Genomic DNA, 27,820 nt, shown 5'->3' with positions numbered 1-27,820 from the left:
CCCAAAAGGTCATTCATTTCTTTCGCAGAAGTCAACCATTTTGGTAATAGGTTTGCTCTCTTGTGCTGAAGCCAATGAATGTGAGTCAAGCATTTTTGCCAGTCCTCCTTCCTTGTATTTTTGCCCCTTAATTTTCTTCAGTATCCTATTCATTTCCCCAGGGTTATGTGTAAAGGATCAGTGTAGCAAAATGAAAGGACCTGGGATTTTTCAGTCTCCTGACAGTACTGAGATGACAGTGTGACGGAGTGAATACATGAACAGGGATGGTGGAAAAGGAAAGTTGATATACAGTACAATGGAGATCAAATCTAGAGAACAACCTACAATTTCAAAGTTCCAGGTCACTGCTTAGTCCTATTAGAAGTTATCCCAACAGGAGTAAAAACACAGTTTTCACTGACTTTGCAAGATGGTGAGCCGCTCTGAAGTGACTCAAACCCTCCAGTAGCAGGTTGTCCAGTTGAAGGCAGCCAATAGCAGCCATAGCAAGAGAAGTTGGTTATTCCAAATCTGTGATTTCTAGAATATTGCATCTTTACTGTGTTACTAACTCATTCAAGTCCCCAAAAAGGCAGGTCGTCAACAAAAGGTAAATGCATGAGAGGACAGGATAATGCAGAGAATATCAAGGGGCAATCGGTTCAGCACTGCAGCTGGAATTGCTTACCAGTTTAATGCTGAACAGGGTAAGGATCTGTCTCTGCATAACGTGTCCCATCTCTATTTTTAACAGACAACCTAGTATAATTTTTAATATTGGCCATTTATCATTTATAGGACATAACACAAAAACAATTATTGATTTTGCTGTGTCGGCAAATACAAAATAACTGGTGTAAGACTGTACGTGTAAAAACAGTCAATACAGACAGGAACAGAGAATGTGAAGAGTAAAGAAAGCATTGATGAGAGAGTGAAAGTGAGAAAGACTTACAAAGAGACTCCAGCAGTGTTGTGATAAAAGCTTGATATACAGAAATTATCCATTTATCTAAAGCTATAAAAGACGAGAATTTAAATTCCTGTGCTCAGAATATGACACAATGCATTCAAACTTAAAGGGGATTCCTCACTTTGCAGGGGGCTCATATTTCAGGGCAGTAACAGGGAAGAGGGGCGTTTGGACACAATCTCTCTGAAAGGGGCTGACGGGCAGAAGAGGAAAATAGGATCAGGACCCATTATGCTTTTACAGAGCAAGATCTAAATCCTTCTCTCATTATGCTATTAGGCTGTCTTGTGTCCCAGTTTGGAAAGAATTCTCATCCACCCATACACATATTTTTTTATTTATGTGCACAGAGAATATAGGTCACACATTTTAAGTACTACTTATAAAATTTTTATGCATTGCAGCTTTTATTCAAACGGGCACCAGCGTTTGCAAATTGTTTTTGCTGCAGAATGACTGTGGCGATGTGAAATGTTACAGTTTAACAAAGAATAGCACTTGGTATGCTGTATAAACTCCGTTTACCATGTCTCATGAGCAATTAGCCATAGTCCCATTGTGGTCATGAACATACAGATTTGAATTTGGACTGCAGAAACATGCTGAATATCAGATCAGGTATAGACGTACATGTCTAGAATTAGTTGCTGAGTGAAATAGTTTGAATTAATCTGGTCTGTCTGATTCATTTGACTCTGCTGTGAACCCATAGGACTTTTCTGCTTTTTCATTATTATGCTGTAACCTGCCATATCCAAATTTTAATGAAATCCACATTGTTAGTGATAGAATAGAATCTTTTCTATTCCAACTTTCCTCTTTTTTGCAGCCAATTTTCCGTCATGTTCTTCAGTGCCTCATCGATTCTCTCTGTGGAATGTTTGAAAAGACATCAAAGGCACTACAATCACTTTATCATTTAATGTGTGTCCCAGTTCTGTTTACTGTATTTTTTTCTTTTCAAGTAATGGATCAGTTCTGTTTACTGAAATTTTTTCATAACAATTAATTTATCAAATATACAATCCATGCAGTTCTGTTTACTGTATTTTTTTCTTTTCAAGTAATGGATTAATTATACAGGATTGAGCTTGGTTACAGTGGGTTATAAGGTTTCCTTTGGCCAATTTTCAATCCCATGAAGGAGTGACCCGTGAAACGGTGGGTTACTGAGATCTATCACTATTGTGCCCTCAAGCACAGTGCTCAAGCCAGAGTTAAGTTGCAATTAGTGGACAATAAGCTGCTGTGTGTAAAAATCTTCTAAATGACAAGCAAGACTGGGTAGTAATTAGTCAGTTGTTTAAGTGGAAGAAAATTAAAAATCTAATAGGGTTTTGAGGTTGCTAAAGGTGTAGAGCAAAGCTCAGCAGCAGTATACCAATGTTTCCTCACCAGACCTTAGCAACTGTATTCGCTCCAGAAAAATGCACAGCTCATTAGTGGCTAAATGCTATAAAACTCACAGTATAGCCTATTAAATTGATGGCCTTCACTAAGAAATTAAACCTTTTTCGAAATGACTGATCCATGGTTTGATGCACAGCTGTTGATCTCAAGAAAGTATATAATACCTGGAGAAAGTTAGAATACCCATTCATCTCATTGGCAGTTGCTTAACTCATACAGGAAGTATTACATTTGAAATGTATCATCGTTACTCATAGGAATTTATGGCAATTTTTGAATGGCTATTAGTTTAGCTACAGAATCTACCAGCAGGAGCAGTAGACAGAATTCTGTATATTACTAAACTTTACTTTGTAAGTAGAACTTTATTGCTTTCTTTATATTTCTGTCAATTTTATTTCCAATTTCCATTTTCGTTTTTTTCTCCATAAGGTTTGTGTTTCGCATTGGCAAAGCATTTCATTTGAAATATTTTGGTCACCTTTACATATCATAAATTGCTCACTTTCATGGTTAACCTTGTGGTTGACCTTTGCTGCAACTTGTGTCTCATTCTCTTTATGTATGTTCAGATGTTTATGTATAAGAGAGATATACTGTAGGTACTGTTTGGCTTGCGGTTGGAGAGTCTCAGTGGTGAGGCTTCCCTCCTGGAGCTAACTTTGGAAGGTGGAAGAGAGATTCCAAACAAAGTATCAAAGTATAAGGCTGTTTATATGCCCACAGTATTGTATTTGGTGGAAATATGTTAACATGCACATTTTAAACATTGGTTAGAGATGCTTTATATAAGTTCAAGGAATAGTTCATCCACAAATGAAAATTTGTTGAAAATTTCCTTACTCTCACGCCATCAAAGATGACATCCTCAAAGATGAGTTTGCTTCTTAATCTGAACAGATTTGGATAAATTCAGCATTGCATAACTTGCTATCCAATGAATCCTCTGCCATGAATGGGTGCTGTCAAAATGTCCAATCAGCTAATTAAAGCATCATAAGAATCCACAAGTAATCCACATGACTCAATTTCATTAGTTAATGTGCTGTGAATTGAAAAGCTGAGTGTTTATATTAAACAAGTTCAACATTGAGAATTTTTTATTTTATTTTTTTTTTTTTTACTAAAATATGAGTCCTCCATCCATAATATTGCAATGAAAAAGTCATCTCATCTGAATTGGGAGAGAAATATGCACAAATCGAGTACCGTTTACAAACAAAAACTTGTCCAAAAGTAAAAAAAAAAAAAAAAAAAAAAAAAAAACTAAATGAATGATTGATTTTTTTAGAGTGGACAACGGGGATGAACTTTTTGACTGGAGGAAGCATGAATTAGTATAAATTATGGACTGGTAAGTTAAAATGCATTAATGATAAATTTATTTCTTACAAACAGAGATTTTCACTTTACAGGACAATAATTGATAGACTTACATTACAAGGTTTACCTGGGAATAATTGTGATAGTGAAAGTGGTTTTATCAGCTGTTTGGAATCTCGTTCTCACGGCACCCATTCACTGCAGAGGATCCATTGGTGGACAAGTGAAGTCATGCTAAATTTCTCCAAATCTGTTTTAATGAACAAACAAACTTACATCTTGGATGGCCTGAGGTGAGTACATTTTCAACCAATTTTAATTTTGGGGTGAACTATTCCTATAAAGTGAGTAAATCTGTTTTTAATTTCCCTGCTGAGCCAAGTATGGAATGAAAGGGAAGCTTAGTAGATCAGCCTTTCACTTCAGACATGCCAATCACTTTGATCTGTCAATCTGTATTGTCTGTATTTGTACAATCAAAGTATAGTTATGAAGCAAGTGACACTGATTATCTATAGAAGAATAAAATTGTTAGGATTAATCAAGCTAATTTTAATTGTGATTGCTGTGCTATCTGATCACAGAACTGGAATATCTGGAGGTGCTGGGAAACAGAAATGAACTAATTTGTAATCCTACGTGCCACAAATCAAGAGGTGCTCCCCTGTGGAGATATCCGAAGAAAAATACAGCAGCTGTGTATGGCTTTCATCTCGACACTCTATACCTTCGCTCTGGGTTAATACCTCAATCTCCATGGAGACCTTTGTGCTATTTTGTAACCTGCGTCTATTGTGGTTTCTTTTTGGTACCGTTGTTTATTGACTTTTCGGTCGTACTTCTCAAATAGAGCCAAATATAGCTTGAACAAGTCTCGGTTCACTGATGTTTATTTTTGTAATGTTCTCAGGGATTGAATACACGGAAATGTTTACTTTGAGTTTAGGCCTAATTAGCCAGGTGTGTTTAAAGAGAAGGAACATTCAGCTTTAATGAATCTTCCGCTGCCAATGAAAGAAAATAACCTGCTAAGTGTTTTATCTTACACGAGTAAAGTGGCATATAGAGCATCAAAGATGGTAACCTTCTTTTAACGTGAAGAAACAGACATGTTGTTAGTGAGTCAGATGCTGAGCTTTTTCCGGCAACTTTTATGAACAGCTCGATTCTCCCCATGTGTCTGCTGCATGAGTCTGTATTTTTTTGCTTGTGTATGTGGTAGAAAAGGGCAGCATGCGTGTTGCCTTTAATGTTAACACCTCATTATCCTGATTAGCATCACTGTGATTATGTTAGCGCTGATAAAAACTGAAAAGGTCAGACTGAGGTGACACTTGTTGTTAAGCTTAGAGGAAATCATTAAGAATTAACTCTGAGAAGGTTAACCAATCCGGGTTTACAAACAACTGGTTGCTGATGTGCACTAAAGATTTGGGATGAAATGCTTAGTATTTGGGAGTGTTTCTTCTTAAAAGTAATGTTGTACAGTATTGTGTTTTTTATTGTGTATTTTAGGTCTGAAGTTTTTTGAGAACTTGTCCAAACTAAAACATTTTTTTGTTTGAAAACGCATCCTTTTCTCTTCGTTTTGGCCTTCCGTCCACACTGAGGCTACGTTTACACTAGTGCATTTTTTTTTTTAAATTCTACTAGGTTTAAGTTTCTACTAGGAACTTGGAATTTCCAACTTCTCAGTACGGCTAGAATGCGTCATGAAAGATGCTTTTCAATGTGGCAGTGCATTGTATGTATTTACACAGGAGCCCCAAAACACTGATGTGTGTTACTGACTTGAAAAAACATTACTGCATTATGGTGTAAATTTAATAAGTAACGTTACTTTACTCTTTTCCCCGAAATATGTAGCATACTCCACTGGAAGTGCTTGGTTCCATCAAAAATAGAAACATACAGACTAGCTCCAAACTTTGATCAGAACTCAGCTTTTGGGATTTTTACATTGCACCACTTTCTAAGCTCCTTTGAAAGGTTTGAAAATGTTCCTCGGTAATTGCTGTGGATATGGCTTGTCAGATAGACCCACTTTCACAAAACCCAATTTTCCACGTACAATACCTTTCATCTGCACAACTGCTCCCTGTGCCAAGCTCTCAGCTCAGGACAAAAATAAATGAATTATCATAAATATATGACAGAGAAAGCTTTTTAATTGCACTGTGCAAGAAAAAAAGCCAGTTACATTTTTATAATGATCCACCCCCTTCTATAAAGCGATAGGCAGACCTGCTCCGAGAGAAGCAGCATTTCTGTTGTTTTTCTTTTTTCTCTCCTTTCACTCTCTTCCACATCTTTTTCTTTAAATGCCACAAATGTCATTGGCAGACAGGGACAGCATCATTATTGTTATCCTAACGACATCCTTGCTCTCTTTTATTAAGCCAGAATAGAGTTTTCTCCTCCTCCTCCTCCTGACAAAAGTGTGTTCATTATAGTCTGTCTGCCTCCTTTCCCAATGTGAAGCTTAGAACAGAGTCTCTGAACCAAGAGACCTCATTCTAATACTCCTACACCTGGTTAGACAACCCCACACACCATCAAATCTCCTGGGTCTATAGGAGTTAGGAAAGTATTGAGGCTGATGACCTGAGTGGAAAGCAGTGAAGATCTCTTATAAGGCCACCAGTCCATCAGAAAATGTATATAATTGATTACATGGCATGCTTATCAGTTAATTGCATATATTAATATTGGTTGAGAAGCCAGCCATATGGAAATTCAGTAACAGAAGCCTTTATACATAATGGCTTATAAAATAATTTTTAATGCATTAATTATGCCTTGTGATCCATTGTATGATATCATGAATAATTGTAATCATAGTTATAATGTATTACTTACCCCTTCATTGTTACACCTAAGGGAAGCAATAAAACACATGACGAAATATACATTTCAGATGTAACAAGGAATCTGCATATATTTTAACTTTGGCTACAATTCTTTATGAAAAGATATAATGCATTACAACAAACATTATAGAGATTTATAATGCATCATACATGGCTTGAAGAAAAGTGGTAGCGATAATTCAAACACATTTAAAAATCAAGTGAGACTTGCAGTAGGTAGACTTCATCTTTAGTTTTGTTAATGCATTTTTCTTTTGTATGTGTAATTTTTATATAAAAATAAAATAAATAAAAAAAGGCAAATGATTGATAATATATTTGGCTCCTAATGCTTTGAGGGGGATCTGCATAGGGCAGGGGTGTCCCGTACAGTGGGATGAGAAACAGATAGTTTACAGTAGTAAAGATAGACTCTTTGGACTGAAGAGAAGGAGTGACATGATGGTGTAATGAAGTAAAGTATGTAGGTGTGGGTGTGGGTATGTGTGTGTGTGTGTGTGTGTGTGTGTGTGTGTGTGTGTGTGTGTGTGTGTGTGTGTGTGTGTGTGTGTGTGTGTGAGAGATTGTGAGAGAGCGATATGAATGAGTGGGTGGTTGTGCTCTGTGCTGGTGGGCTCAGGGTGAGAAGGTCAGCTCTCCATGAGGTCCGCTCACAGCAAACACACTCCTCCACAAACAGGACTCCTGGCCAATCCCGACTCTGCTTGACTGCGATGTGCTTCCAATTTTTGTGAGCATCTCCCTACACACCTATCTGCTGATTCTAATTTAGCCATTTAAGAGCGGAGAGATGCATTCATCCTTATGTGTTGTTGATTCCTGATATAATAGCAAAAATTGAATAAAATTAACAATACACTTAGTATTATTATTTTTTTTTTCTAATTAAAGAGGTTTTAAGCATCAATGGTACTTAAAAAGCGTTGGCACTGGTGGTTACCCAGCATGCTTTGCAGCTGGGATCAACTAAGAATGAGTTTGATCTGACTATTCTCTACAACTGTAAAAGTGTGTGAAATTGGTTTAAAGAGATATCCATAGTTGGTTGTAAGGTTTCACTGTAATATTGTATTGTATATGTGTGTTATGATATTAGCCAGTGCAACATAAATGTAAAAAAAAAAAAAAAAAAAAAAAACCTTTAGTGATTCTTTCTGTTTTTCCCATCTAACCCAGTTGTGATGACCATAATTAATCACTGATTATGTATGATTGGTGTCTTGGGATGCATTAATTAGCATTTATACATGGAAATTAGGCTATTCATTCAGAATTATCGAGAGAAACAGGCTGATTTAACTTACCTGTTAGATAAAAACTTGTAGGAATAATTATCTAATCAAAATGTCATCCTTATCCCCTAACTGCCACATAATTCTCTTAATTGCGGAGACGAGATTTGCAGGTGATGAGGGTCAAGATAAAGGGCATCATGGGATTGCCGGTTTCAAACACGATGCTAAAAAGAAAAAAAAGAAAAAAAAAATTCTATTAGATTTAGAAATGTTGCCTTGGTACCTAAATAAAATACAAATAAATATGTCTTTTCTGTCTAATACACTACTAGGGCATTATAGGTTTAATCAAATCCTATGAATTTTTCCCTCATTGAATATCATGTTCTACTCTGAACTCTTATGAAAGTAAAAGAGTTGTGAATTCTTTTTTTTTTTTTTTTTTGATATAGTGGACATAGAGAAAGACGACTTAAATACTCATACTGTATGTCTGCTTTTATACTGACTGACTTTGTTCTTCTGTTTTGTGCATTTAGTTTTCACATACTTGAGTTATGTTCTTTTTATTTAAATATTGTTTCATAAATGGGTGGTCTTTTGGAAGCGAGAAACCAGTGAATTTAGATATTTTTGCTGCTGGCCTCGACCAGATGGCAGAATCACCTCCCCTCCCACACACAGCTACACACACATACGCTCAGCAGAGATGCTCGCTCACACACACCTACACACAGCAGACTCGCTCATGCACCATAATTGGTCCTATCAGTGATCCTATCGATGTACAACCTACTGTCCCACAGCATGTAACAGTAAAAAGACACAATCTAGCCCAGACATGAATCAAAGGTCTCTCACATTGTGTCATTGTCCAAAGATCAGTGCAGCTAATTAACATGACTATATTTAAACAGAATTAAATAAGCAACAGAGCAGTTTATGAGTTTAACTACAACTTGTTGTCACTGAGTGTTGTTTAAGGAGTTCTGAAATGATCATTTGTGTCAAAATTTTATTGTATTAGGTGAGAGAGCAAAGACATGAAACTAGTGTTGGAAATTGGTTGCCATGGACGACCATCAAATACACAGGTTATTGTATTTTTTTTTTAACTATTTAACCAATCAGAATCAAGTATTCTAAAGAGCTGTACAGTACAGATTATTTTCATTAATGTCTGATTTTGAGTTTTCATTCTTTTATACAGTAATTATGATCAGTATGAGTGATGTATATATAGAATTTTAGTGGTATATAGACCTAGAGGCAGTTGATTACCCATAATGCACTGTAATCTGTAGCTCAGTGTTAATTGTTAATTCTTGTTTTTAGTGTAAATTTTAGTTATAAATTTAGTTATTAAATTTCTGTTATACTGAGAGAACATATTTTCTATTAATTTGCTTGTTATAGATACAATGCTATTTTACTATTAATGAGAACCCTGTCATTTTAATGGTTTAGGGCTTGTTCTCATTCATTACTAGTTTTGCATGTGCATGTTTACTTCAATGTTCAATTTGTTTAACTAATGTCTCACACTTTGTCTAATGTGCTAAGGGTTGTTAGTAATAGTATTTATTATCATTATTGTAGGTTTTATGCAGTACTATTCGTCTTCAGAGATGAACTAGCATCTGTTGCTTCAAGACCTGGCTCCCTTTTGGAGTACTGGACAGGTTTTGTCCAGATTGACTGTCAATGTGCACTCTACTGCTCTTGCACAGACTGGCTCTGCTGCCATCCTTCTGTGAGGGACAGCAGAACCAGGTCATCCACGCAGAACAAACACTTGATTTCAGTGCCACATAGAGTGAGACCTCTCTGTCTCTCACACTGGACAGATCAGAAAGTACTTTTTAAGATTCCCTGTTATTTAAGAATATTACTCAGTGATTGCTGTTTCCTTTTGTCTGGAAGATATCTTCACCTCGGGTCACTGTGTTCCACTTTACTGTAAGTCTGTAATTTAGTGTTTGGATGGCAAAAGCGCTTCCAGAGCAAAACTTACAACTGCCCAGGTAGATAGCAATAGGACCAGAGCTGCGCACCACACCAGAGCACAAACACACACCCGGCCACAAACATACACCAGCCCCCCTCTGCCTCAAATCCTCTCATATCACGCCGGCTCCCTCTGTCCACCAGCCCCCTTCTGCCTCAAATCCTCTCAGATCACTCTACCCGGCAAGTCTCCTGTTTGGACAGCAGTGTAAGCCCTGTCCCTGGTCCAAAGCCATGGCTTCCTCCCCACTTCCCACCTGTCAGGTGCTCTTGACCGTTTTAATGGGGGAGGAAAGGGAGGGGAGGGGGGACAGCAGCCAGCCTGCCGGATCCAGCGCCTGCCTGCCTGCCTCTCCGTGCCAACATTTACGGCTGTCTCTCAGCTCTGCTCCACTTCCTCTAAGCCAAGACTCCCAGCAGGTGTCCCCACAGAATGGAGATCTGTCCGAGTCACCGCAGAGGTCCGGCTTGTCTCGTCTTCTCTGGCTGTTGTGAGAGACAGAGAGGTCACACATTTCCACACACATTCGCGGAGCTCTTTTTCCTCAGTCGTGCAGAAAGAGTCACAGAAGCGTTTCTTTGCTGGATGTGTGACTTATTAACATTCATAAAATCGCATAGCTTGTCAGTTCTGTCGAAATTACTTTGTGAAAGATGAGAATCTCATTACCATGATTACATAAAGCATTGTTTTGCCATTGTTATTTCACGCCATGTGTGGTGAAAAAATGGGAAATGCAATTTGTTGTGCTTGCAAAGTGTTAATGAGGCTAGCAAGCCCTTAGCGAAATGTGCAACCACTACACTGCATGAAACCATCGAGAGACTGAACAATTACACAAACAGCACAGCTTTTGAGGAGAACAGGCGTCTGTATATCATTATAAGATGGATTCATTATGAGTCTCATTACAAGTATCAGCTTAAAACATTAGTGCAACAGTTTATATTCTGTTTCACTAATGGATGCCTTGCAAAAAAAATGGTTTTTAGGCTTTGCCTCATCTTGTTTACAATAAACAGCAGCGAAAGTATAATAGTAAGGGGCGTGTTCATATCAAGGACAATAACTGTAACTATAAAGATTTAATCATTCTAAACCTTTTAGCCAAAAAAGCATAATGGCTAATGCCAACACTTCTGGTTTGGCAGTATGTGGGAAAGGAGACCAGAGGCCCAACATATAACATGTCTTATATCAAAAAATCTTTAACATGTTTTAAACACTAAACAATACAGTATTTTGGATTGAACTATTTTTCGTGTTTACCCCGGGAAAAAAAATGCTGTTTTATATGTCACTAACATTTTGCGACAACTGAGATTCAGATTACGGCACTTCTCATTCATTCCTATGGAATCTGTAAACAGCAAATGAGTGTCACACAACTTTGACTGAAATACAGTGACATCAAGGCTGTAATGTGATTGGTTATTACAGAACATGTGATCCAAGTTGACCGTTATGCTTTCTCCAACAGTCAGTAATAAAGACCCTCTGATCTCCCAATAGTAAGACAATCTCTGTCACTGCATCAGTTCTGGTAACTTACAGAGACATGGATATGAGCGGCGTGTCATTTAAAGAGTTCAATATAGATGCAATCACTGTTATCCACCTGTTTGTTTTGAGGTCTGCGCGAGATTCAAATGATCCAGTTCCATTCACATATTAAAGCTGATGCTGTTTAATTTGACGTACGAAGATTTGACATAGAAACTCATGCACTATTAAGTGCATGTCGTGTAAGCTATGATAAGGCACAGGGATATAGACAATGTCATTTTTATATTTATATTAGTATTAGAGGTGTTATTCACTGCTAGTGCTAAAATATAAAAGGGGATTGACAGCAGTTAACTGTTCATACAGAAGAGACTTAAATCAGTTTTCATTAAGAAAATATGCTTCTTTTTTTGCTTCTGGGGAATAAAGTTGATATCAGTTTGCAGGTTTTACTGTAGCTCGTCAAGTTGGTCCCAAGCTTAGCCTGTCAGTTGGTCAGACACTGGAATGCAATCTGACCAGCCTTCTAAACCAGTTGGGCACCATCTTGGTCAGGGTAGGAGCTTCTAGACCAGCTTAAATCTGATTAAAGTTTTTTTTTTTCAGTAGGGGCAAAGCTCAGATCCAGATCAGACATATCATGAAAAGAAAATCTCATTTTGCCAGTTCCTCTTAAATCTCACCTTCTCTCTGGCTGTCCCTGACCATCCTGTGAACACCGTTTCCAGGGCAACATCCCTGGTGGCCAGCAGATGCAGAGAACAATGCCTGTCCAAAGCAGAGGGACCTCTTCAGAATCTGCAATGTCAAGACAGGTACCAGATGTTCTATTTCACACATTTTTTTTCCAATCAATTAATGCATTTTCAGATAGATAGATAGATAGATAGATAGATAGATAGATAGATAGATAGATAGATAGATAGGAAAAGTTTAAATCAGTGTTATAAGGTTGTCTTGCATTGTACAAATTCAGACCCTGCTGCAAGCAATCTCGACAGATTTATGTGCTTTTACAGAAATGTGTTCGGTTCCTTGATTTCTGTAATGTGTTTCTCAGCCGAGGAACAAAGGGCTTAGCAATGTAATTCAGTGAGAGCAGGAAAGATGTCTAGAGCTGAGCTCTGTGCTACATGCATTAAACATGACATGTAGGGCTATGTGTATGGTAGTAGCCGGGACTTAAAACGAAAATGTTCTTCACAGGTGAAGACAGGCTGTATTCTGTGCTAAGTCGCACATCACTGAGGAGATTTAAACTTTCGTTTAATCTGTGACAGGAAGAATAAGGCTGCAAAACACTGCTTTATGGTAAGAAACACCAATGTATGTGGGTCAATATAAAACGGAGCATAATATTATAATATATTTAATATTACATTATTATTTTTTTTTATAATTATATTATTATAATCTAAATGGCTGATTTTTCCTATTCCAACTACAACTAAAAAAAATCACTCTGAACCCTATTAAATCATTTGAGCCATACTCTTTTAAAAGGGTGACATTTAACCAGATGAACTACAATAAATAGTTGAAATAATGCATTCTGCTCTCACATGATTTCCCATTTCCTTCACATTCTTTATATTTCATGACTTCTATTATGTTATAAATATTAATCAACAATAGGCTGTTTAGAGAGACGCTGAAGATCAGAATGCATCATTCTAAGGGAAAAGGGGCTGGCACTTTAATCAAAGAGGTCTAAGCATATTCTAGTAGGTGCTGTGCATGGTGGCTGCAGCCAATCACAGCTCTCGAGAGTGCTTATTGGTTGGGCTGTGGGGGATGTCTGGGTTCCATCGGTAGGGGGTTACTCTCTCCGCTCCATCCATCCATTCAGCCCCCACAGTCAGCAAAACACACGTCAGAGCGCAGGTCCACGGCAAACGAATCCTGCAGAGCTCTGTGTATGTGTTGATGTGTGTGTGTCAGGAGGAGAGAGAAAGAGAGACAGCGTGGACTAGCTGCTTCTGAACCACTGCAGGAGCTTTAAATCTGGGACTGTCACAGATACTGAAGGAGAGAGAGAAGACATTCAAAGAAGGACATTTATCTAGCACCACAGTTATGGAGACTCATCTCTGCTGTCCACCAACGGATCAAACTAGAAGCAAAGGACAGAAAAGTCAGCTAGCGTATTGGCTTTAATCTTCTGGTGGAAGAAGGAGATTATATTCCCTGACAGTTTGCTCTCAGAAGGTGAAGATTAGGAGTGGATTTTTTCTTCTTTCTTACCTTTTTCTTCTGTGTTTGAGTTAATTTCTCTGCTTTTGGGGGCTCCTCACCCTCTCCACAAGTCGTCACCTCTCTCAGATCCTTCCTTTCCTTCTCTGCATGCTTTTCCACTGCTCTGCAGGTGAACACACTCATGGTGGATGCCAAGGGAAGGAACATGAAATGTCTGACGTTCTTGTTGATGCTTCCAGAGTCAGTTAAGAGCAAGTCCAGTAAAGGCTCCAAAAAGGGGAGTCCCAGCAGCTCGTCCAAGCTGCCCCCTGTGTGCTATGAGATCATCACCTTGAAAACTAAGAAGAAGAAGAAGATGGCAGCGGAGATCTTCCCCACTAAGAAGCCGGCATCGGCCACCACAGTGCAGCAGTACCAGCAGCAGAACTTGAACAACAACAACACCATTCAATGCTGCAACTGGCAGGGTCTGTACTCCACGATCAGGGAGAGGTAGGTCAACTTCAGATGTGTTCAGAGAGAGAGAGACGAGAGTGGTACGGTTAGAAGTCTATCTGCCGACAAACAGAGCATTTATGCTGTGATAGCTGATGTAGTGGAGTCCAAAAGTCTAAGAGCACATTTAAACCTGAAAATGATAAATTTTAGGTCTTTGAAAATTTCATTCAAGAAATATTCTGCACTTTTTCTAATTTGTGACAATGATCATGTTAACTTTTAATTCATGCTGGATAAATTTTGGAGCTCATGCTGCTGTGCTTAAAAAAAAATCGAATTGTTATGCTTATAAAATAATTTGTTATCAATAATAAATGTATTAATTATTTTAAAATACTTTATTAATAATTTAAACTATTTATCAAACTGGAGCATTTTCACTAGTGGATTCAGACTTTTGAAACTCACTAAATATTTGGTAGAAAACGTGAATACACCGTCAAAGTCATTTTTGTTTTCTTCTTTTCATCATTCAGCAGGTTCAGGTTTGGGCACTGGATGTCATTGCTGGAGCGTTATTTAACATCTCTGAGACTGTTTGAGAATGTTCTGAAAAGTTAAATTGTTCAGCTGTTCCACCCTGTATGCATTGTCCCAAAAGAGGCAAAAGAAAGGAACAAGTTTTGTTTTATATGCATGGCTTTGCTTTCTGTCAAAGGGTAATATTTACTTTGTCGTCATGGGAAAGCCCCATGCCGGCCAAAACAAATGTGCGCTCTTGGACCTGGCTTTGTAGTCACTCTGGAACAGCGTTCCTTGTTTACCTACTGCTCCTATGTGGCCTGGACCCCAATAATAAATGAGGAAGATGCCATTGTGGACTCCCATTGACAGGGGCCAGGCATTTTCCTGAGAAAGACTTGTGTAACCATTTTATACGTGAAGTACTGCTAAAGTACAGAATTCTGTTGAATTTTTGTTTTGAAAATTCGCCAGGTATAGATTTTCTGTTTCCAAATAGAATAAGAGTTGATCATTTATCTTTATTTCAAGTTATATGATAATTTCTTGTCTACAGACACAGCAGAGAATACGCTTCTTCTGTACAATCAAGTAGAAATATTTCTCAGGGTTTTTTTAGTCTAAAATCATTCTTCTTAATCTTCTCTACAGAAATGCTGTGATGTTCAATAATGAACTGATGGCTGACATTCACTTTATTGTTGGTCAGTCCGGAGAAACTCAGAGGCTCCCGGGGCACAAGGTAGGACCTCTTGATCTGCACTATGCAGCAGTACTAGAGAACAGCTTTAGGATTTTCATAAGTGATGTGCTTCACTGCAGTTGCTAATGACAGCTAAATTCTTTCTCTTGTTTTTTAGTCTAGCCGGCCATGTGACTTTCTGAGACACTTCTCAATTATTGATGAAAATCAGGCAGAAGGCAATGAGGAGATGTCTGTCTTTTGACAGAGTCTTTTGCTTATTTTCATGCTGGGTTTGTGCTGTATTACATAATCAGAGTCTGTGGTCAAAGTTCTTCAAGTGTATTATTAGTATTATTTCAAATCTAAATATTGTAATATTGGTTACATATTTAGTCATCTATCTGATCAAATTGAGGCAACAAAGGGTTCTAGGGTTTCCATGGAAAATCTCAGGGAAAAACAAAAAATTAATGGTAACTATATACATTAAACTGTTTACATTTTTATATTTTAGTTTAATATTATGATTGAGATTGATAATGACTATTCTGCAAAAAATAAATAAATAAATAAATAAATAAAAAACCTGAATGAAACATTCTCCACATAATAAGTTTGCAAACCCCTGATCTAAGTGATCTCCACTAAGTAAAAAGGTCTTCCACTGTGACCGCTTCGAAACTAGCAGCTTTCCAATAGCTTTTGTTCTAAAATTTTCATGGGAGCTCGCATTATTACATATGACATTATTTTTTATTTTTTTTACCTCGGGCCAATTTTAACAGCAACAAAACCCCATTTAAACCAGTTCTTGTTTCACAGTCAGACTTTATTTAAAAAGACAGGGCTAATCTGGTGCCTACAATTCAGGCATGACTCATCTTTTATCCATTTAAGGGGGCAGAATTGAAAGCTGTGTTCGGCTGATATGTGATGCTTTATAAAGCACACTTAGGCAAGGGCATTGTATTGCTTTGCTGCATGGCCACAGCCAATATTGCAATGGTCCATGAAGAGTTATTACATAGCACCTTTTTTATGATGTGCATTTGGCTGGCGTTCAGATATGCATTATCTTTTTTGTTTGAGAAGGTTATGTTTGCTTCTAGGAAGGGCTTCCTTGCATAGGAGCGCTCTGCAAAATTACTCTCACCATTTATTTGTTGTTCCGCTTAGTTACAATATATTTGTTATGGGCTTTTCACATCATGGATCCTGAAGGAGAAGAACACACCTTTACTTAAAAGGCTAAAATTAAGTTTGCTAAATGTAAAAGATGCATGTGTGTGAGAGTAATGCTAAAATGAATTGTAAATATTCACTTCTGCCCCTGTTATATAATGGATCTGCAATGCTGTGTTGGCCTCAGATTTCATCATTAGCTACGTGCGCCCATTAACATCAGCGAGATAACTTTTAGCTCCAGCAGCCACTTTCACACCATTGTGAAACACTTTTTGCTTCGGAGGGAAAAGCAAATGCCATTCACATGAATGGCACTCACGTGTCTTGTAAACCCAAGGGGAAATTACAGTTGTAATTAAGCATTGGTCTTTGTGGGTGAAATTTTGTGTGTGCTTCACGCTCAAATGACTCCAGGGGAATGGGATCAAGCTGAAATTTAAAACAGCCAAGTGTTACCCTTACAATGCAATCGACTCAGAAGAAAGAAACCTGAAGGGCAACTTCTGAGGAACTAAAGATCGCTAGCTGTGCCTTTCTGATTTTAGGTTTATGAGAAAGAATGTGTCATTGTATGGGTTGTATGTAATTTAGAGGTAAATACATGAAACCATCACCTGCCACCTGGAAAGTTCTTTTGATGTGTGTGAGTGTGAGGGGAATAATTTTTTTTTTTTTTTTTTTTGTTAAAGCGAGGAGAGACATAAAACCACTTTAGTGTTAGGTCATAAAAAATAGGTCACTTTGGAAAAGTACAGACTTAACAATAGCTGAATGCTTTGAAACCTTTTCCATCTACACCTCATGAGTCCTTCAATATACAGCTGATTTTATAGGTTTGCACTGATTTTTGTTTGAAACTTAGTGCTGACGTGTAAATTATTTAAAATACTGTCGATCCTTATGATAATTGATAACACAAGTCATGTAAAATTAATTTATACTTCTTATTTTTCTCATTAGTATGTCCTTGCTGTGGGTAGCTCGGTTTTCCATGCCATGTTTTATGGAGAGTTGGCAGAGGACAAGGATGAGATCCGTATCCCTGATGTAGAACCTCCAGCCTTTCTGGCTATGCTGAAGTAAGTCTCCTTATGTAATTGTACCTTGTCTGTCAGGTCTGTGCTGGCTGACCTTTTTCACATCTGCCTGGTTAAACTATTATTATCTTTCTGTACAGATTATTTACATTTACATTACATTTAATCATTTAGCAGATGCTTCATTTAAAGGGACTTACAAATGAGGACAATGGAAGCAATCAAAATCAACAAAAGAGCAATGATATGCAAGTGCTATAACAAGTTTCAGTTAGCTTAATACAGTACACGTAGCAAGTTTTTTACACATAAAATAAAATACTTTACAGCCAACAGTTCAAGACCAATCTAAGTACCCCTCTTTGGACTTCTTCCAGAGGGTTTAACTACAACAAAAAAAAATAACTTCACAACAAACAACACAACAACACCAAAAGCCAGGCCTTTGGAAGAAGTATGAAAAACTGTTTGGAAGAAGATATCAAATTTTCTGATTGAAATCGACTGGAGTACAATTAGGTTTTCATTTAAAAAAAAAGAAACCTGCATCTTATAACTCAATCAAACAAAATACAAAATAAACAGCAACCAAATCTACAAAATGATTTGCTTAAAACATATTAGCTAAACATATAATACCAAATGTACAGCAGGTTTGGCTGTTAACTGATTTGCTTAATTTATTTTAGTTAATCATTTAATTAATTTTAGTTTAAGATGCTAAACTTGCATAAAGCTTGTGTCAATAAATGGTTTCACTGGGCACAATTCATTCTTAGTTAACTTGGCCTTATCTCTGCTGGAAAAATGCAAGTTGATTTAAGTTGGTCTTTTAGCTTGGTCAAATTGGCTATCTGCTGGCCTAGCTGGTCTTTAGGTTAGGTTTAATGTAGGTAGTATGTTAAGTTCAAACATGAAAGAGCACTAACCTTTTAGCACCAATCATTGGACATTTAATTTCTGAACTGCCGTTGTGAACTACAACAACCATCATAGTAAAATGTTGCCAGATTTCACATTTATCTATTTCAGATAAAGCCAGACATGCTTTTAAAGCCACTCACTGGAGTCAAAAAGTGTCCCAAAGTGAGTTGGTGCAGTCTCCAGAATTGCTGTGGCTCATTCCCAAAGTCTTTTATATGTATCAGGAGGAACTCTGAACACTAATGGCACTAGATGCTTAAATGTTGTATATAATCCAAGCTTAAACAAGAAGACAATAAATAATGAAGTGAGCTTAGCTTGTCCGCCTCTCAGAGGGCTTAGGACCATGACAGAAGATCTGATAGATCTTAACTCATTGCTTTACCCATCTCTCTTGAGAGTCCTTCTGTGTTCTCCACTCTCGCTCCTCTTGCGATGGCTCATCTCTCACTCCTTCCATCTCGAGAGAGATTTTTGTTCTCTCTCCCTCTGAGTCTTTCATCCCTCCTCCCCCACTCTCCTAAAGAAGTGTAAATTTATACATGTTGTTTCTGTTTGCAGAACACGTCTATTGAACATTGTGTCCATTATGATGCTTCTACTGTATATAGGTTATGATTTCTAGTCCAGGATGCATTATAGGACATAGTATTAGATTTGCAGTAGATCTGCGCAGTGCAGCATAGTATGATCAATTCTGCTTGTTCTGAAGGACACAATCAAAACCAAGTTAATTCCTATTCCACAAAGTTATGGCTATTGTCAGAATAGTGCTTTTTGTTATAAGAGGTGTTGCAAAAGATAGTATTTCCATTGACCAAAACACATTGTGGTTCATGCTGAGAGCACATTATAAAATATTAGCTTCTAGCTGGGCTAGTAATAGCAGGCTACAATGCAACCTAAAGGACTACATCCATTTTGAATGACTACAGCTGATGATGTACGACACAACTAACCTTGTTTTTTTCTGTTACTCAGGTACATTTACTGTGATGAAATTGACTTGAGTGCCGACACAGTTCTGGCGACATTATACGCAGCCAAAAAGTACATAGTCCCACACCTGGCTCGGGCTTGTGTCAACTTCTTGGAAACTAGTTTGAGTGCAAAGAATGCGTGTATTCTTCTATCTCAGAGCTGTCTGTTTGAAGAGCCAGACCTAACGCAACGCTGCTGGGAAGTCATTGATGCTCAGGCTGAGCTGGCACTTAAATCCGAGGGCTTTTGTGACATTGACGCTCAGACCTTGGAGAGCATTCTCAGCCGGGAGACTCTGAACGCTAAGGAGATTGTAGTGTTTGAAGCAGCACTAAGCTGGGCGGAGGCCGAATGTCAGCGGAGGGAGATGAACACAACAATCGACAACAAACGCAAGGTATTGGGCCAAGCCGTCTACCTGATCCGTATACCAACCATGGGTCTTGATGATTTCGCAAACGGTGCTGCGCAATCAGGAGTGTTAACGCTAAACGAGACCAATGACATTTTCTTATGGTACACGGCAGCTAAGAAACCCGAGCTGCAGTTTGCTTGCCAGCCTCGTAAGGGATTGACGCCACAGAAGTGCCATCGCTTCCAGTCATGCGCCTACCGCAGCAACCAGTGGCGTTATCGCGGACGTTGTGACAGCATTCAGTTTGCTGTAGATAAGCGAGTGTTTATCGCGGGTTTCGGGCTTTACGGTTCAAGCTGTGGATCTGCTGAGTACACCGCCAAGATCGAGCTGAAACGGCAAGGAGTCGTTCTGGGAATCAATCTTAGCAAGTACTTTTCAGATGGATCCAGCAACACCTTCCCAGTTTGGTTTGAGTATCCGGTTCAGATTGAGCCTGACACTTTCTATACGGCCAGTGTGGTTCTGGACGGAAATGAACTGAGTTATTTTGGACAAGAGGGTATGACGGAAGTTCAGTGTGGGAAGGTGACCTTCCAGTTTCAGTGCTCTTCGGACAGTACCAACGGCACAGGAGTGCAAGGAGGCCAAATTCCAGAGCTCATTTTCTATGCCTAAGTTTCTCTTGGGAAAACAAAAAACTGCCCACCTTACCAGTGTGAAATAGCTTTACATTACATACAATATTTGTTTTTGTATTACATGGTAGAGTTCAACTTCTCCAATGCTGCAAAGCTCGAGCAATCCGAGACATAACAAGCATTACAAGGGCCTTGTTTTGAGCTCTTAGTAATTTTCCGGCAGGTGTCAAAGCGTGAACAGTATTTCCTCCTTGTCTTAAAAGTGAATTAAATATTTTATTTTGTGCTCTGCATAAAGCTGCACCTGTTTACAAAGGAAAATCTCATTTCAATGGGATGTAAGTTGTTGTCTAAGCTCCTAGTTGGGTGCCACAGTCTGGCTGTTGCTCTTTATCTGAATTGATTTAAAATAGTTTTGATTCATTTAATTTGAGAGGGGACATTGCGCATTGTACAGTATATATTTAAATGTGTAAACTAAATTATAAATATAAATACATATATATATAAATATTATCAATCCATGGCTATATCTACTGTTTACAATGACTATACGCCATGTTAGTGAGAGCTTGCACATGTATTTTGTAGCAATAGTGAACAAATTATCCAAAACTCATGATAACAGACTAACTTCAGTATTTCTCCACATCATGATTCAAGGCAATCAAGATACCTAACACCAAAGTTACTGTCACCATAACTCATTTTTGATTAAATGTCATTGTCAAGCACAGATTGTTTAGAATAATCACATCATTTAGATTTAGAAACATTCATCCACTTTTTGCATCCGTCATAATGAGAAATATAAACTATATGTTTTTAGCATAAACATATGTAGAGTTTGCACTGGAATAAACCATTTTCATTCAGAATCTTTGACCCTGCAGTAACCTTAGTCAAGACAGACGTCATATTTAATGTTTTGTAAATGAAAACAATCCTGTGACGGACAAATGTATGGGTTATACAGTATTTAAATAAATGACAAAAAAAAAAAAAAAACATTACATTGCTGTACATCAATCCTTAATAGTTTTCATTTTTGGAAGATTAATATGACCTGACTGAGGTCAGTGGAATCAAATGTACAGTGCTTCATGTTGTATTATATTCAGCAGAATGAACATCCTGAATATTTCTTACAATAAAATGTCTCTGTTCTCTAATGGATTCTGTGAAACATGACTTAACACAGTTTGCCACCAATATGTTTTAAGTCTCTTTCATGTCAGTTTAATAAAGTGCACTAAGAAACTAACTGAACAAACACACACTACTGTTAATTCAGCTGAAATAACAGGTTACATATTCACAGGCACCACCATCACACAATGTGACGTTTTGGAATATTGTGTCATCATTTCCACCTCTAAGTGTTGTGTTCATGCCTAATTAGCAGCATAATTAGCTGTCACCCAACAAACCCGTCTTCACGCTACTAAATGGGATGTTGTCAACTAACATTATATCATGTATTTGTAAAGACAAGATAGTTAAAGCATTTTATTTGGATTGCATTGGGCTGTAATTACCAGCATTGATGTTTCCCCCCTCTTATTTTCATTAAGGTGTCAAAAGCAGCAAGAAAGCAGAAAGCTAATTCTATTCCTTGCATGCTGAATTTTTAGTGACAGACATAATAGCGAAGAGCAGAAAACAAATAATTGCTCTTTAAACTGATCAAGAAATGACCAGTCACATTTCACTGACACAATCTAATATTACAGCTTTATTTCATTTTTTTTTCTCCTTCTAATTTTACAAAGTGAGCATGACAGCAGAATATTTGGTCTGTGAATCAAATCAGCACTGTGCTGAAGTCGAAACACTAGGGTTATACAGATCACCAACAAGGTGCACTTTAAAATGTGCTTGAACAGCAATTTTTATACATTCAAATCAACTAAAATGTGTTCTTTTATGGACTTTTGTGTGTGGAGATTTTGTTAACGTCTTTTTTTCATCACATGAGCTACTTTAATCTTTGTGCACTACTTAGAATAGGTCATTGATGGAGCTTGCTGTGTGTTTATGATGAACACTTCTGTGAATGTGTATAAAGCATATGTTTGTGTGTTACAGTACGGAGAGACTTATGAATGTGTATGATTGTCGAACATGCAAATAAACTGAACAAGCAGTTCTATTATGACATCAAGAGTGACTTCTACTTGTATTTATTTTTATAGCGAACTTCTTTTTAGATGTGCTCTGGCCTGATTTTTGATGACTATTTTATCAAACATGTTTACATGATCAATATTTATATCCCTTTTGAAAACTATACGTCTTCCTTCTTCAGCAGTCTGCATGATAAAGATTTGATCCATTAGATATGGATGCAGAAATAAAGCTTGTTGGTACACATCTCATCATAAATAGTTACAAATATGGCATGCAAAAAGGCTTTACATTAGTGATAGAAACATACAGTACTTCTATTTAGCATAAATAATACATACAGTACTAGTAAGTGGATGGTTAGAATGTAAGATGCCAGAATCAGAGGATGTCAAACAAAAATATAAAAAAGCAAGAATGCAGAGCAAAATAATCACATACTATAGTATTGGAGACATTTAAATGAATAGTTTTCGCAAAATTTAAACTGGACAAAGCAATATTATGGATAAAGGACTCATTAGCTGGAAGCAAGTATTTGAGGTTAAAAAAAAAGGTTTTGTTACAAACATGCAGCTTTTCACTTAACAAGGTCTTAATTGTTAGACTGGAGTCATATCGATTACCCGTGGATTATTTTAATGTCTTTATCAGCTGTTTGATGAGCATTTTAAAAGAAGAAACAAACTCATCTATATGTTGGATGGCCTGAGGTAAGTAAATTTTCAGCTAATTTACATTTTTGAGTGAACTACTGTACACCCTTAAAAAAATTGAAATGTTTTCTAATAGCATTCATTACTACAGTATAAAAAGTCTGACATGATCACTGTGAATGGGAACTTTGATGAATTCCACACGGTATGTTTTAGGACCAAACATTTCAGAGTGATTTATTTATTATCCTGTTGCTAATTTGCGCATGCAATATTTTTAATTGCCCACTAAGGCAGAGAGATACTCGTCTCTGTAAGGAGCCTGGCATGCTGGGTTTACAGACTGTCAAAACTGTCCCTGGCAAATGCAGATGATATATTAAGCTCGAAATTACAGTTCAGTCAGCTAGTAGAGGAAAAGTAGAAAGGAAATCTGGAATGGAGCAAAAGATGTGGCTCTTTGCAATACAGCATTTATCTTCGTAACTATACTGGATTTTATCAGTTACAGTGGAAACCATAGGATATTTGTAGGATCACTTTACTGCTTATGATACAACTAACCGTAGTGTCCCAGACCGCCATTCAATCACAGTGGAATACGAACATGCTCTTCTACACTGTGCATCTGGATGTGTGCCATAATGCTGTTCCTAAACCTAAAAATGTACACCAACTTTTTTTTGTTGATAAATGATATTGACTTAATTTAAATGAATATTTTGCAATAAATAAATACATAAATTCAAATTCCATTTGAATTGTGTTTGTTTTCCTTACATGTACATATTTTCTTACATGTTTACATTTTTGCGGTAATCAGCTGGTGGAGTGGATTTACTTATTGTACAGTTAACAAAAGTTATCTTGAGCATTGTAATGTTCAAAGTGAATGTCATAACATGTCGGTAGACTGGAAAGATTTTAGAACAATTCGTGCAACCTTAACGGTAGAAATACAAATGGAAAACAGAAGATAACATGCGCAGTGCTGAAAAAGGGGTGGTGTTACATGAAGTCTTCGCAAAGAGCTTGATTGAGAGGTGATTTGACAAATCATAACGGCGAATCTGCCATTTTGTCCGACAAACAAATCAGACAGAATAGTAGGCCTATAGATTAACATCGGTGGACTTAAACTTGAAAAATTGTGTATTGATGTCTTTCCATGGTTGAATTAAAAAACGTTCTTATGTTCATTCATGTTTATTTCACGCTTTAAGTAAATATGAAAAGACGAATGTATTTTTTCAACTTCAAAAAAAATCAAAAAAGCGATCTGTAACGACACATTAAAGAGCCACAAATCGGTATTTATTTTTTGAATTTCTTAAAAAATGACAAAATTTACCAGATGTAACCTGCTCTGTCTTGTCTGTCACTGTGTTGTCAGTTTCCTCTTTGCTCCGTGATGTATTTTTCACTGCGTGAAAACATTTCTAAGGATGGCTAAGGAGGGTTTTTGGTCAGCTGACATGTTGTAGTTATGTAGTTGTAGTTTTCTATGAAAATATCCAGAGATATTTGATCTTACATTTTTGCAATAGCTCGTTCAAAAATTTGTACACCCTTATACCTTCATGCTGTGGAAATACAAATGGAATACAATGAGTGCAGTGCTGAAAAAGGATCGGAGCATAAGATTTATATGCATTATAAAAATTTTCCACACATAACAACTAGTAATCAACTTGTTTCCACACGTTGTTAAGCTTGTAAATACAATATTTTTGACCTGAATTGAATGCATCATAAAATGCTGATTTTTGCTCTAATATACCACAAGCAAATGTGGTTCAACTGTTTAATGAATACTTAATTTTTTCATTAGCTCTCAGCATGTCATTAACCTAGCATCTAAACTTGGCATCTGTCTCATTTTAATCTGCACCCTTACCTATTGCCTTTTCATCTACCAGATCATATTTCTCATGAAGGTATGTGCAGCCAAGATTTTATTAATGCTAAACACGGTTTCATCAAGCCTCTTGTTTTGCCATGTACCGTTTAATAGAAAGCCGCTTTTCCCCAGAGCGGGCCATCAACATGAAGAGGTGTGTTCAGAGCCATCTTGTCAGAGCCTCCATTTACCACACCTCCAGTGATCAATACTCTGTCCGTAGATTTCTTTTGTAAGAACTCTCAAAAGGACAGTAACCGGCCTCAGTGGATCGAGAAAATGGAGCGAGTAATTTGGTGAGCTTTGATTGTTGGGGCTACATGGCGTTTTTGATTACCTGTGAATAGGTTCTCAGATGAGTTCAGGATTGTTAAATGGCTGTGTATAAACAGATCAATAGGGTGTCATGTCAATCAGCAGACTTTCATTTAGGATTAGGCTCAAGAACTAATTTTTGCCACTAACTCTGACAGGCTCATTCTGAGAAAGTGTTTGAGTGCTAAGTCCCGTTCAGGTCACGTATTTTAAAAGTTTTTCATCGGTGTCTTTGAAGTGATTTGTGCATCTTATAGAAGAATGTGGTCTCATAGATTTTAAGATCATGGCACAGACACATTTTTAATGCTAGAAAAAGTGCTATGAAATGTGTGCTTTTTTCCAGCTGCCAAATGTTCATTTTTGATAAGCAAAATTATATTTTTGGTTGCATACATGAAAGCACTTCAACTGAATAAAAAGTCTATAAAATATCCTCTCATCTGGGGGAGTTTATCATCATTTAATGCAACAAAGTTATAGCTGTAGTAACTGTTCTGCACTGGCTGAATTTAGATGATCTTTTGAACTATACATTTCATAAAGCATCATTAAAGATTCATTACACTGCCTCTGCAAACAGTAGACAGTATTAATGCTCATTTTTATCTAATGTGACAATGTATTATGAACCATATCATCATCCATAAAGGTTTCTGTTCAACTGCGCTATAGGCTAGAGATTACTTTTTGACAAGAGCTACTCAAAATGCTCTAGAAGGCTGGAGAAATCCCTAGAAAGGGTTTTTTCTTTTTTCTTTTTTCTAGAGGCATGTCCACACTGGCTTGTTCTTTGTCACAAAATGTCTATTAGCCCAGCCAGAGAATCTAGTGTGGATTGACCTTTCAGTACATAATGCAGACGGTAATAACCACTTGAGTATCTGCTGCAAGCAACTCGGATAGTCTTAAATCCCAGAAACCAGGTTGCAAGTGCGCTCAGAACCCTGCTCTCATGATGAAAGGACACAGACTTTTGGGGCCCTATTTCATGGGTAATCACACAGTGACAATTTTACATAATTTCCATTCAAGAAGCCTACATTTCAGATATTTTAACTAAAAAATAAGGGTGCATAACCATGTGGCTGTATTTTCACACATTTTTTTCCCTCAAAATGTGACAATGCTGTCTTCATTTACTCACTACAACAGTACTGATACATTGAAGAATAAAACAAGTGACTGTCTTTATTAACTGATTTGTTATATGAATGATCATATGACTCATTCATAACTATATATATACTATATATATATATATATATATATATATATATATATATATATATGTGTGTGTGTGTGTGTGTGTGTGTGTGTGTGTGTGTGTGTGTGTGTGTGTGTGTGTGCACGTGCGCACATGCGCATGAGACCAGTTAGACAGACTATTTTTTTCCTTTTTCATTTATAATCCAGCTATTTTTTTTTCCTGTCTTGTTAGAGAAGTAAAAGACCACACTAAAGGGCAAAACTGTTGAAACACTGTAGGTGCTGACAAGATAAATGTTTCATGTTCTCAATTAAAAGAACACACACTTGTTTGTTCACATGCGGTGAACAAAATCATTTATCTTTCACAGCCAATTTTGGTCACATGCCAGAAACAGGCATAGAAGATACATTTTGGATCTTGGATGAAGTCATCGGACTGAAATCTGTCAGTCAAGGTCATTTTTCATTTAGGCTGGTGGAGCAATTGCAGATAGCAGATTGTCTTTCATCATTTTTTGTGTGCGTGTTTCCATTCTGAAACAACTTATTCATGCTGCTCACCATCCTAGGTAGCACATCTCAGTAGAAAAAAGAATAATGTTATTATAACCCTCAAAAATTTTACATCAATATATGAAAGCATGTTCCCTATATTTTGTGTTATGTAGAAAAAAGAATGTTTTCCTTCCTTTTTTTCATATATGAAAGCATGTTTCTCTCTATCTTGTATTTCTTAGTGAATTCAATTTCATTCATATATCACATTTCGTACACAATGGTAATTCATATTTATATGACACATTTCGTACACAATTCAAAGTGCTTACATAAAAGAAGGTAAAATAGGTCATGAAGAAAAATAATAAAAAAATAAAACAGCAGATTAAAAACATAAAACAGGCAATTTAAAACATTGGAAGATTTAAAAAATTTTTTAAAAAATTTAAAGTTTTAAAATAGAAAATGATTTTTACATAAATATAGTGAATATGTAAAATACAGTGCAATCAATGTACATTGCTCATTCAACAATGCGCTAAACAGATGAATTTTAGTCTAGATTTAAATGTGACTAATTTTTAGCACATCTGATCTTCTGGAAGCTGATTCCAGCTGCGGGCGGCATAGTAACTAAAGGCGGACTCCCCCGTGTTTTGTTGAACCCTTGGCTATTTCTCTAAATCTGACTGATGCCTAAATGTCATATTTTGGTCCTAGGTCATTGAGTGATTTATAAACGAGTAAAAAGTACTTTAAAATCAATCCTAAATGTAACTGGAAGCCCCAGTGTAAGGACCTGGACTGGTGTGATATGCTCAGATTTTTCTGTTTTAGTTCC

At 37.0% G+C, this 27,820-nt stretch overlaps 1 protein-coding gene across 2 annotated transcripts; it reads left to right on the top strand.

Annotated features, from left to right (window-relative positions):
- The first annotated feature begins 13,134 nt into the window (after window positions 1–13,134).
- Window positions 13,135–21,279, top strand: btbd3b (BTB (POZ) domain containing 3b). 2 transcript variants are annotated; one of them, XM_042737293.1, is made up of 5 exons: window positions 13,135–13,515; window positions 13,673–13,995; window positions 15,115–15,205; window positions 17,294–17,412; window positions 19,276–21,279. In XM_042737293.1, the coding sequence occupies exons 2-5, from the start codon at window positions 13,685–13,687 to the stop codon at window positions 20,306–20,308; spliced, it is 1,554 nt and encodes a 517-aa protein (XP_042593227.1). In that variant the 5' UTR covers window positions 13,135–13,515; window positions 13,673–13,684; the 3' UTR covers window positions 20,309–21,279. The 2 variants fall into 2 exon arrangements, with proteins under 2 accessions (XP_042593227.1, XP_018921800.2); XM_019066255.2 differs by having other exon boundaries at window positions 13,136–13,515; window positions 13,743–13,995.
- The last annotated feature ends 6,541 nt before the right edge of the window (window positions 21,280–27,820 follow it).

Source organism: Cyprinus carpio, chromosome B13 (assembly GCF_018340385.1).
Source record: "Cyprinus carpio isolate SPL01 chromosome B13, ASM1834038v1, whole genome shotgun sequence".
Lineage (NCBI taxonomy): Eukaryota > Metazoa > Chordata > Actinopteri > Cypriniformes > Cyprinidae > Cyprinus > Cyprinus carpio.
The sequence above is the reverse complement of the archived record's forward strand: the minus strand, read 5'-3'. Positions and strand labels throughout refer to the sequence as shown.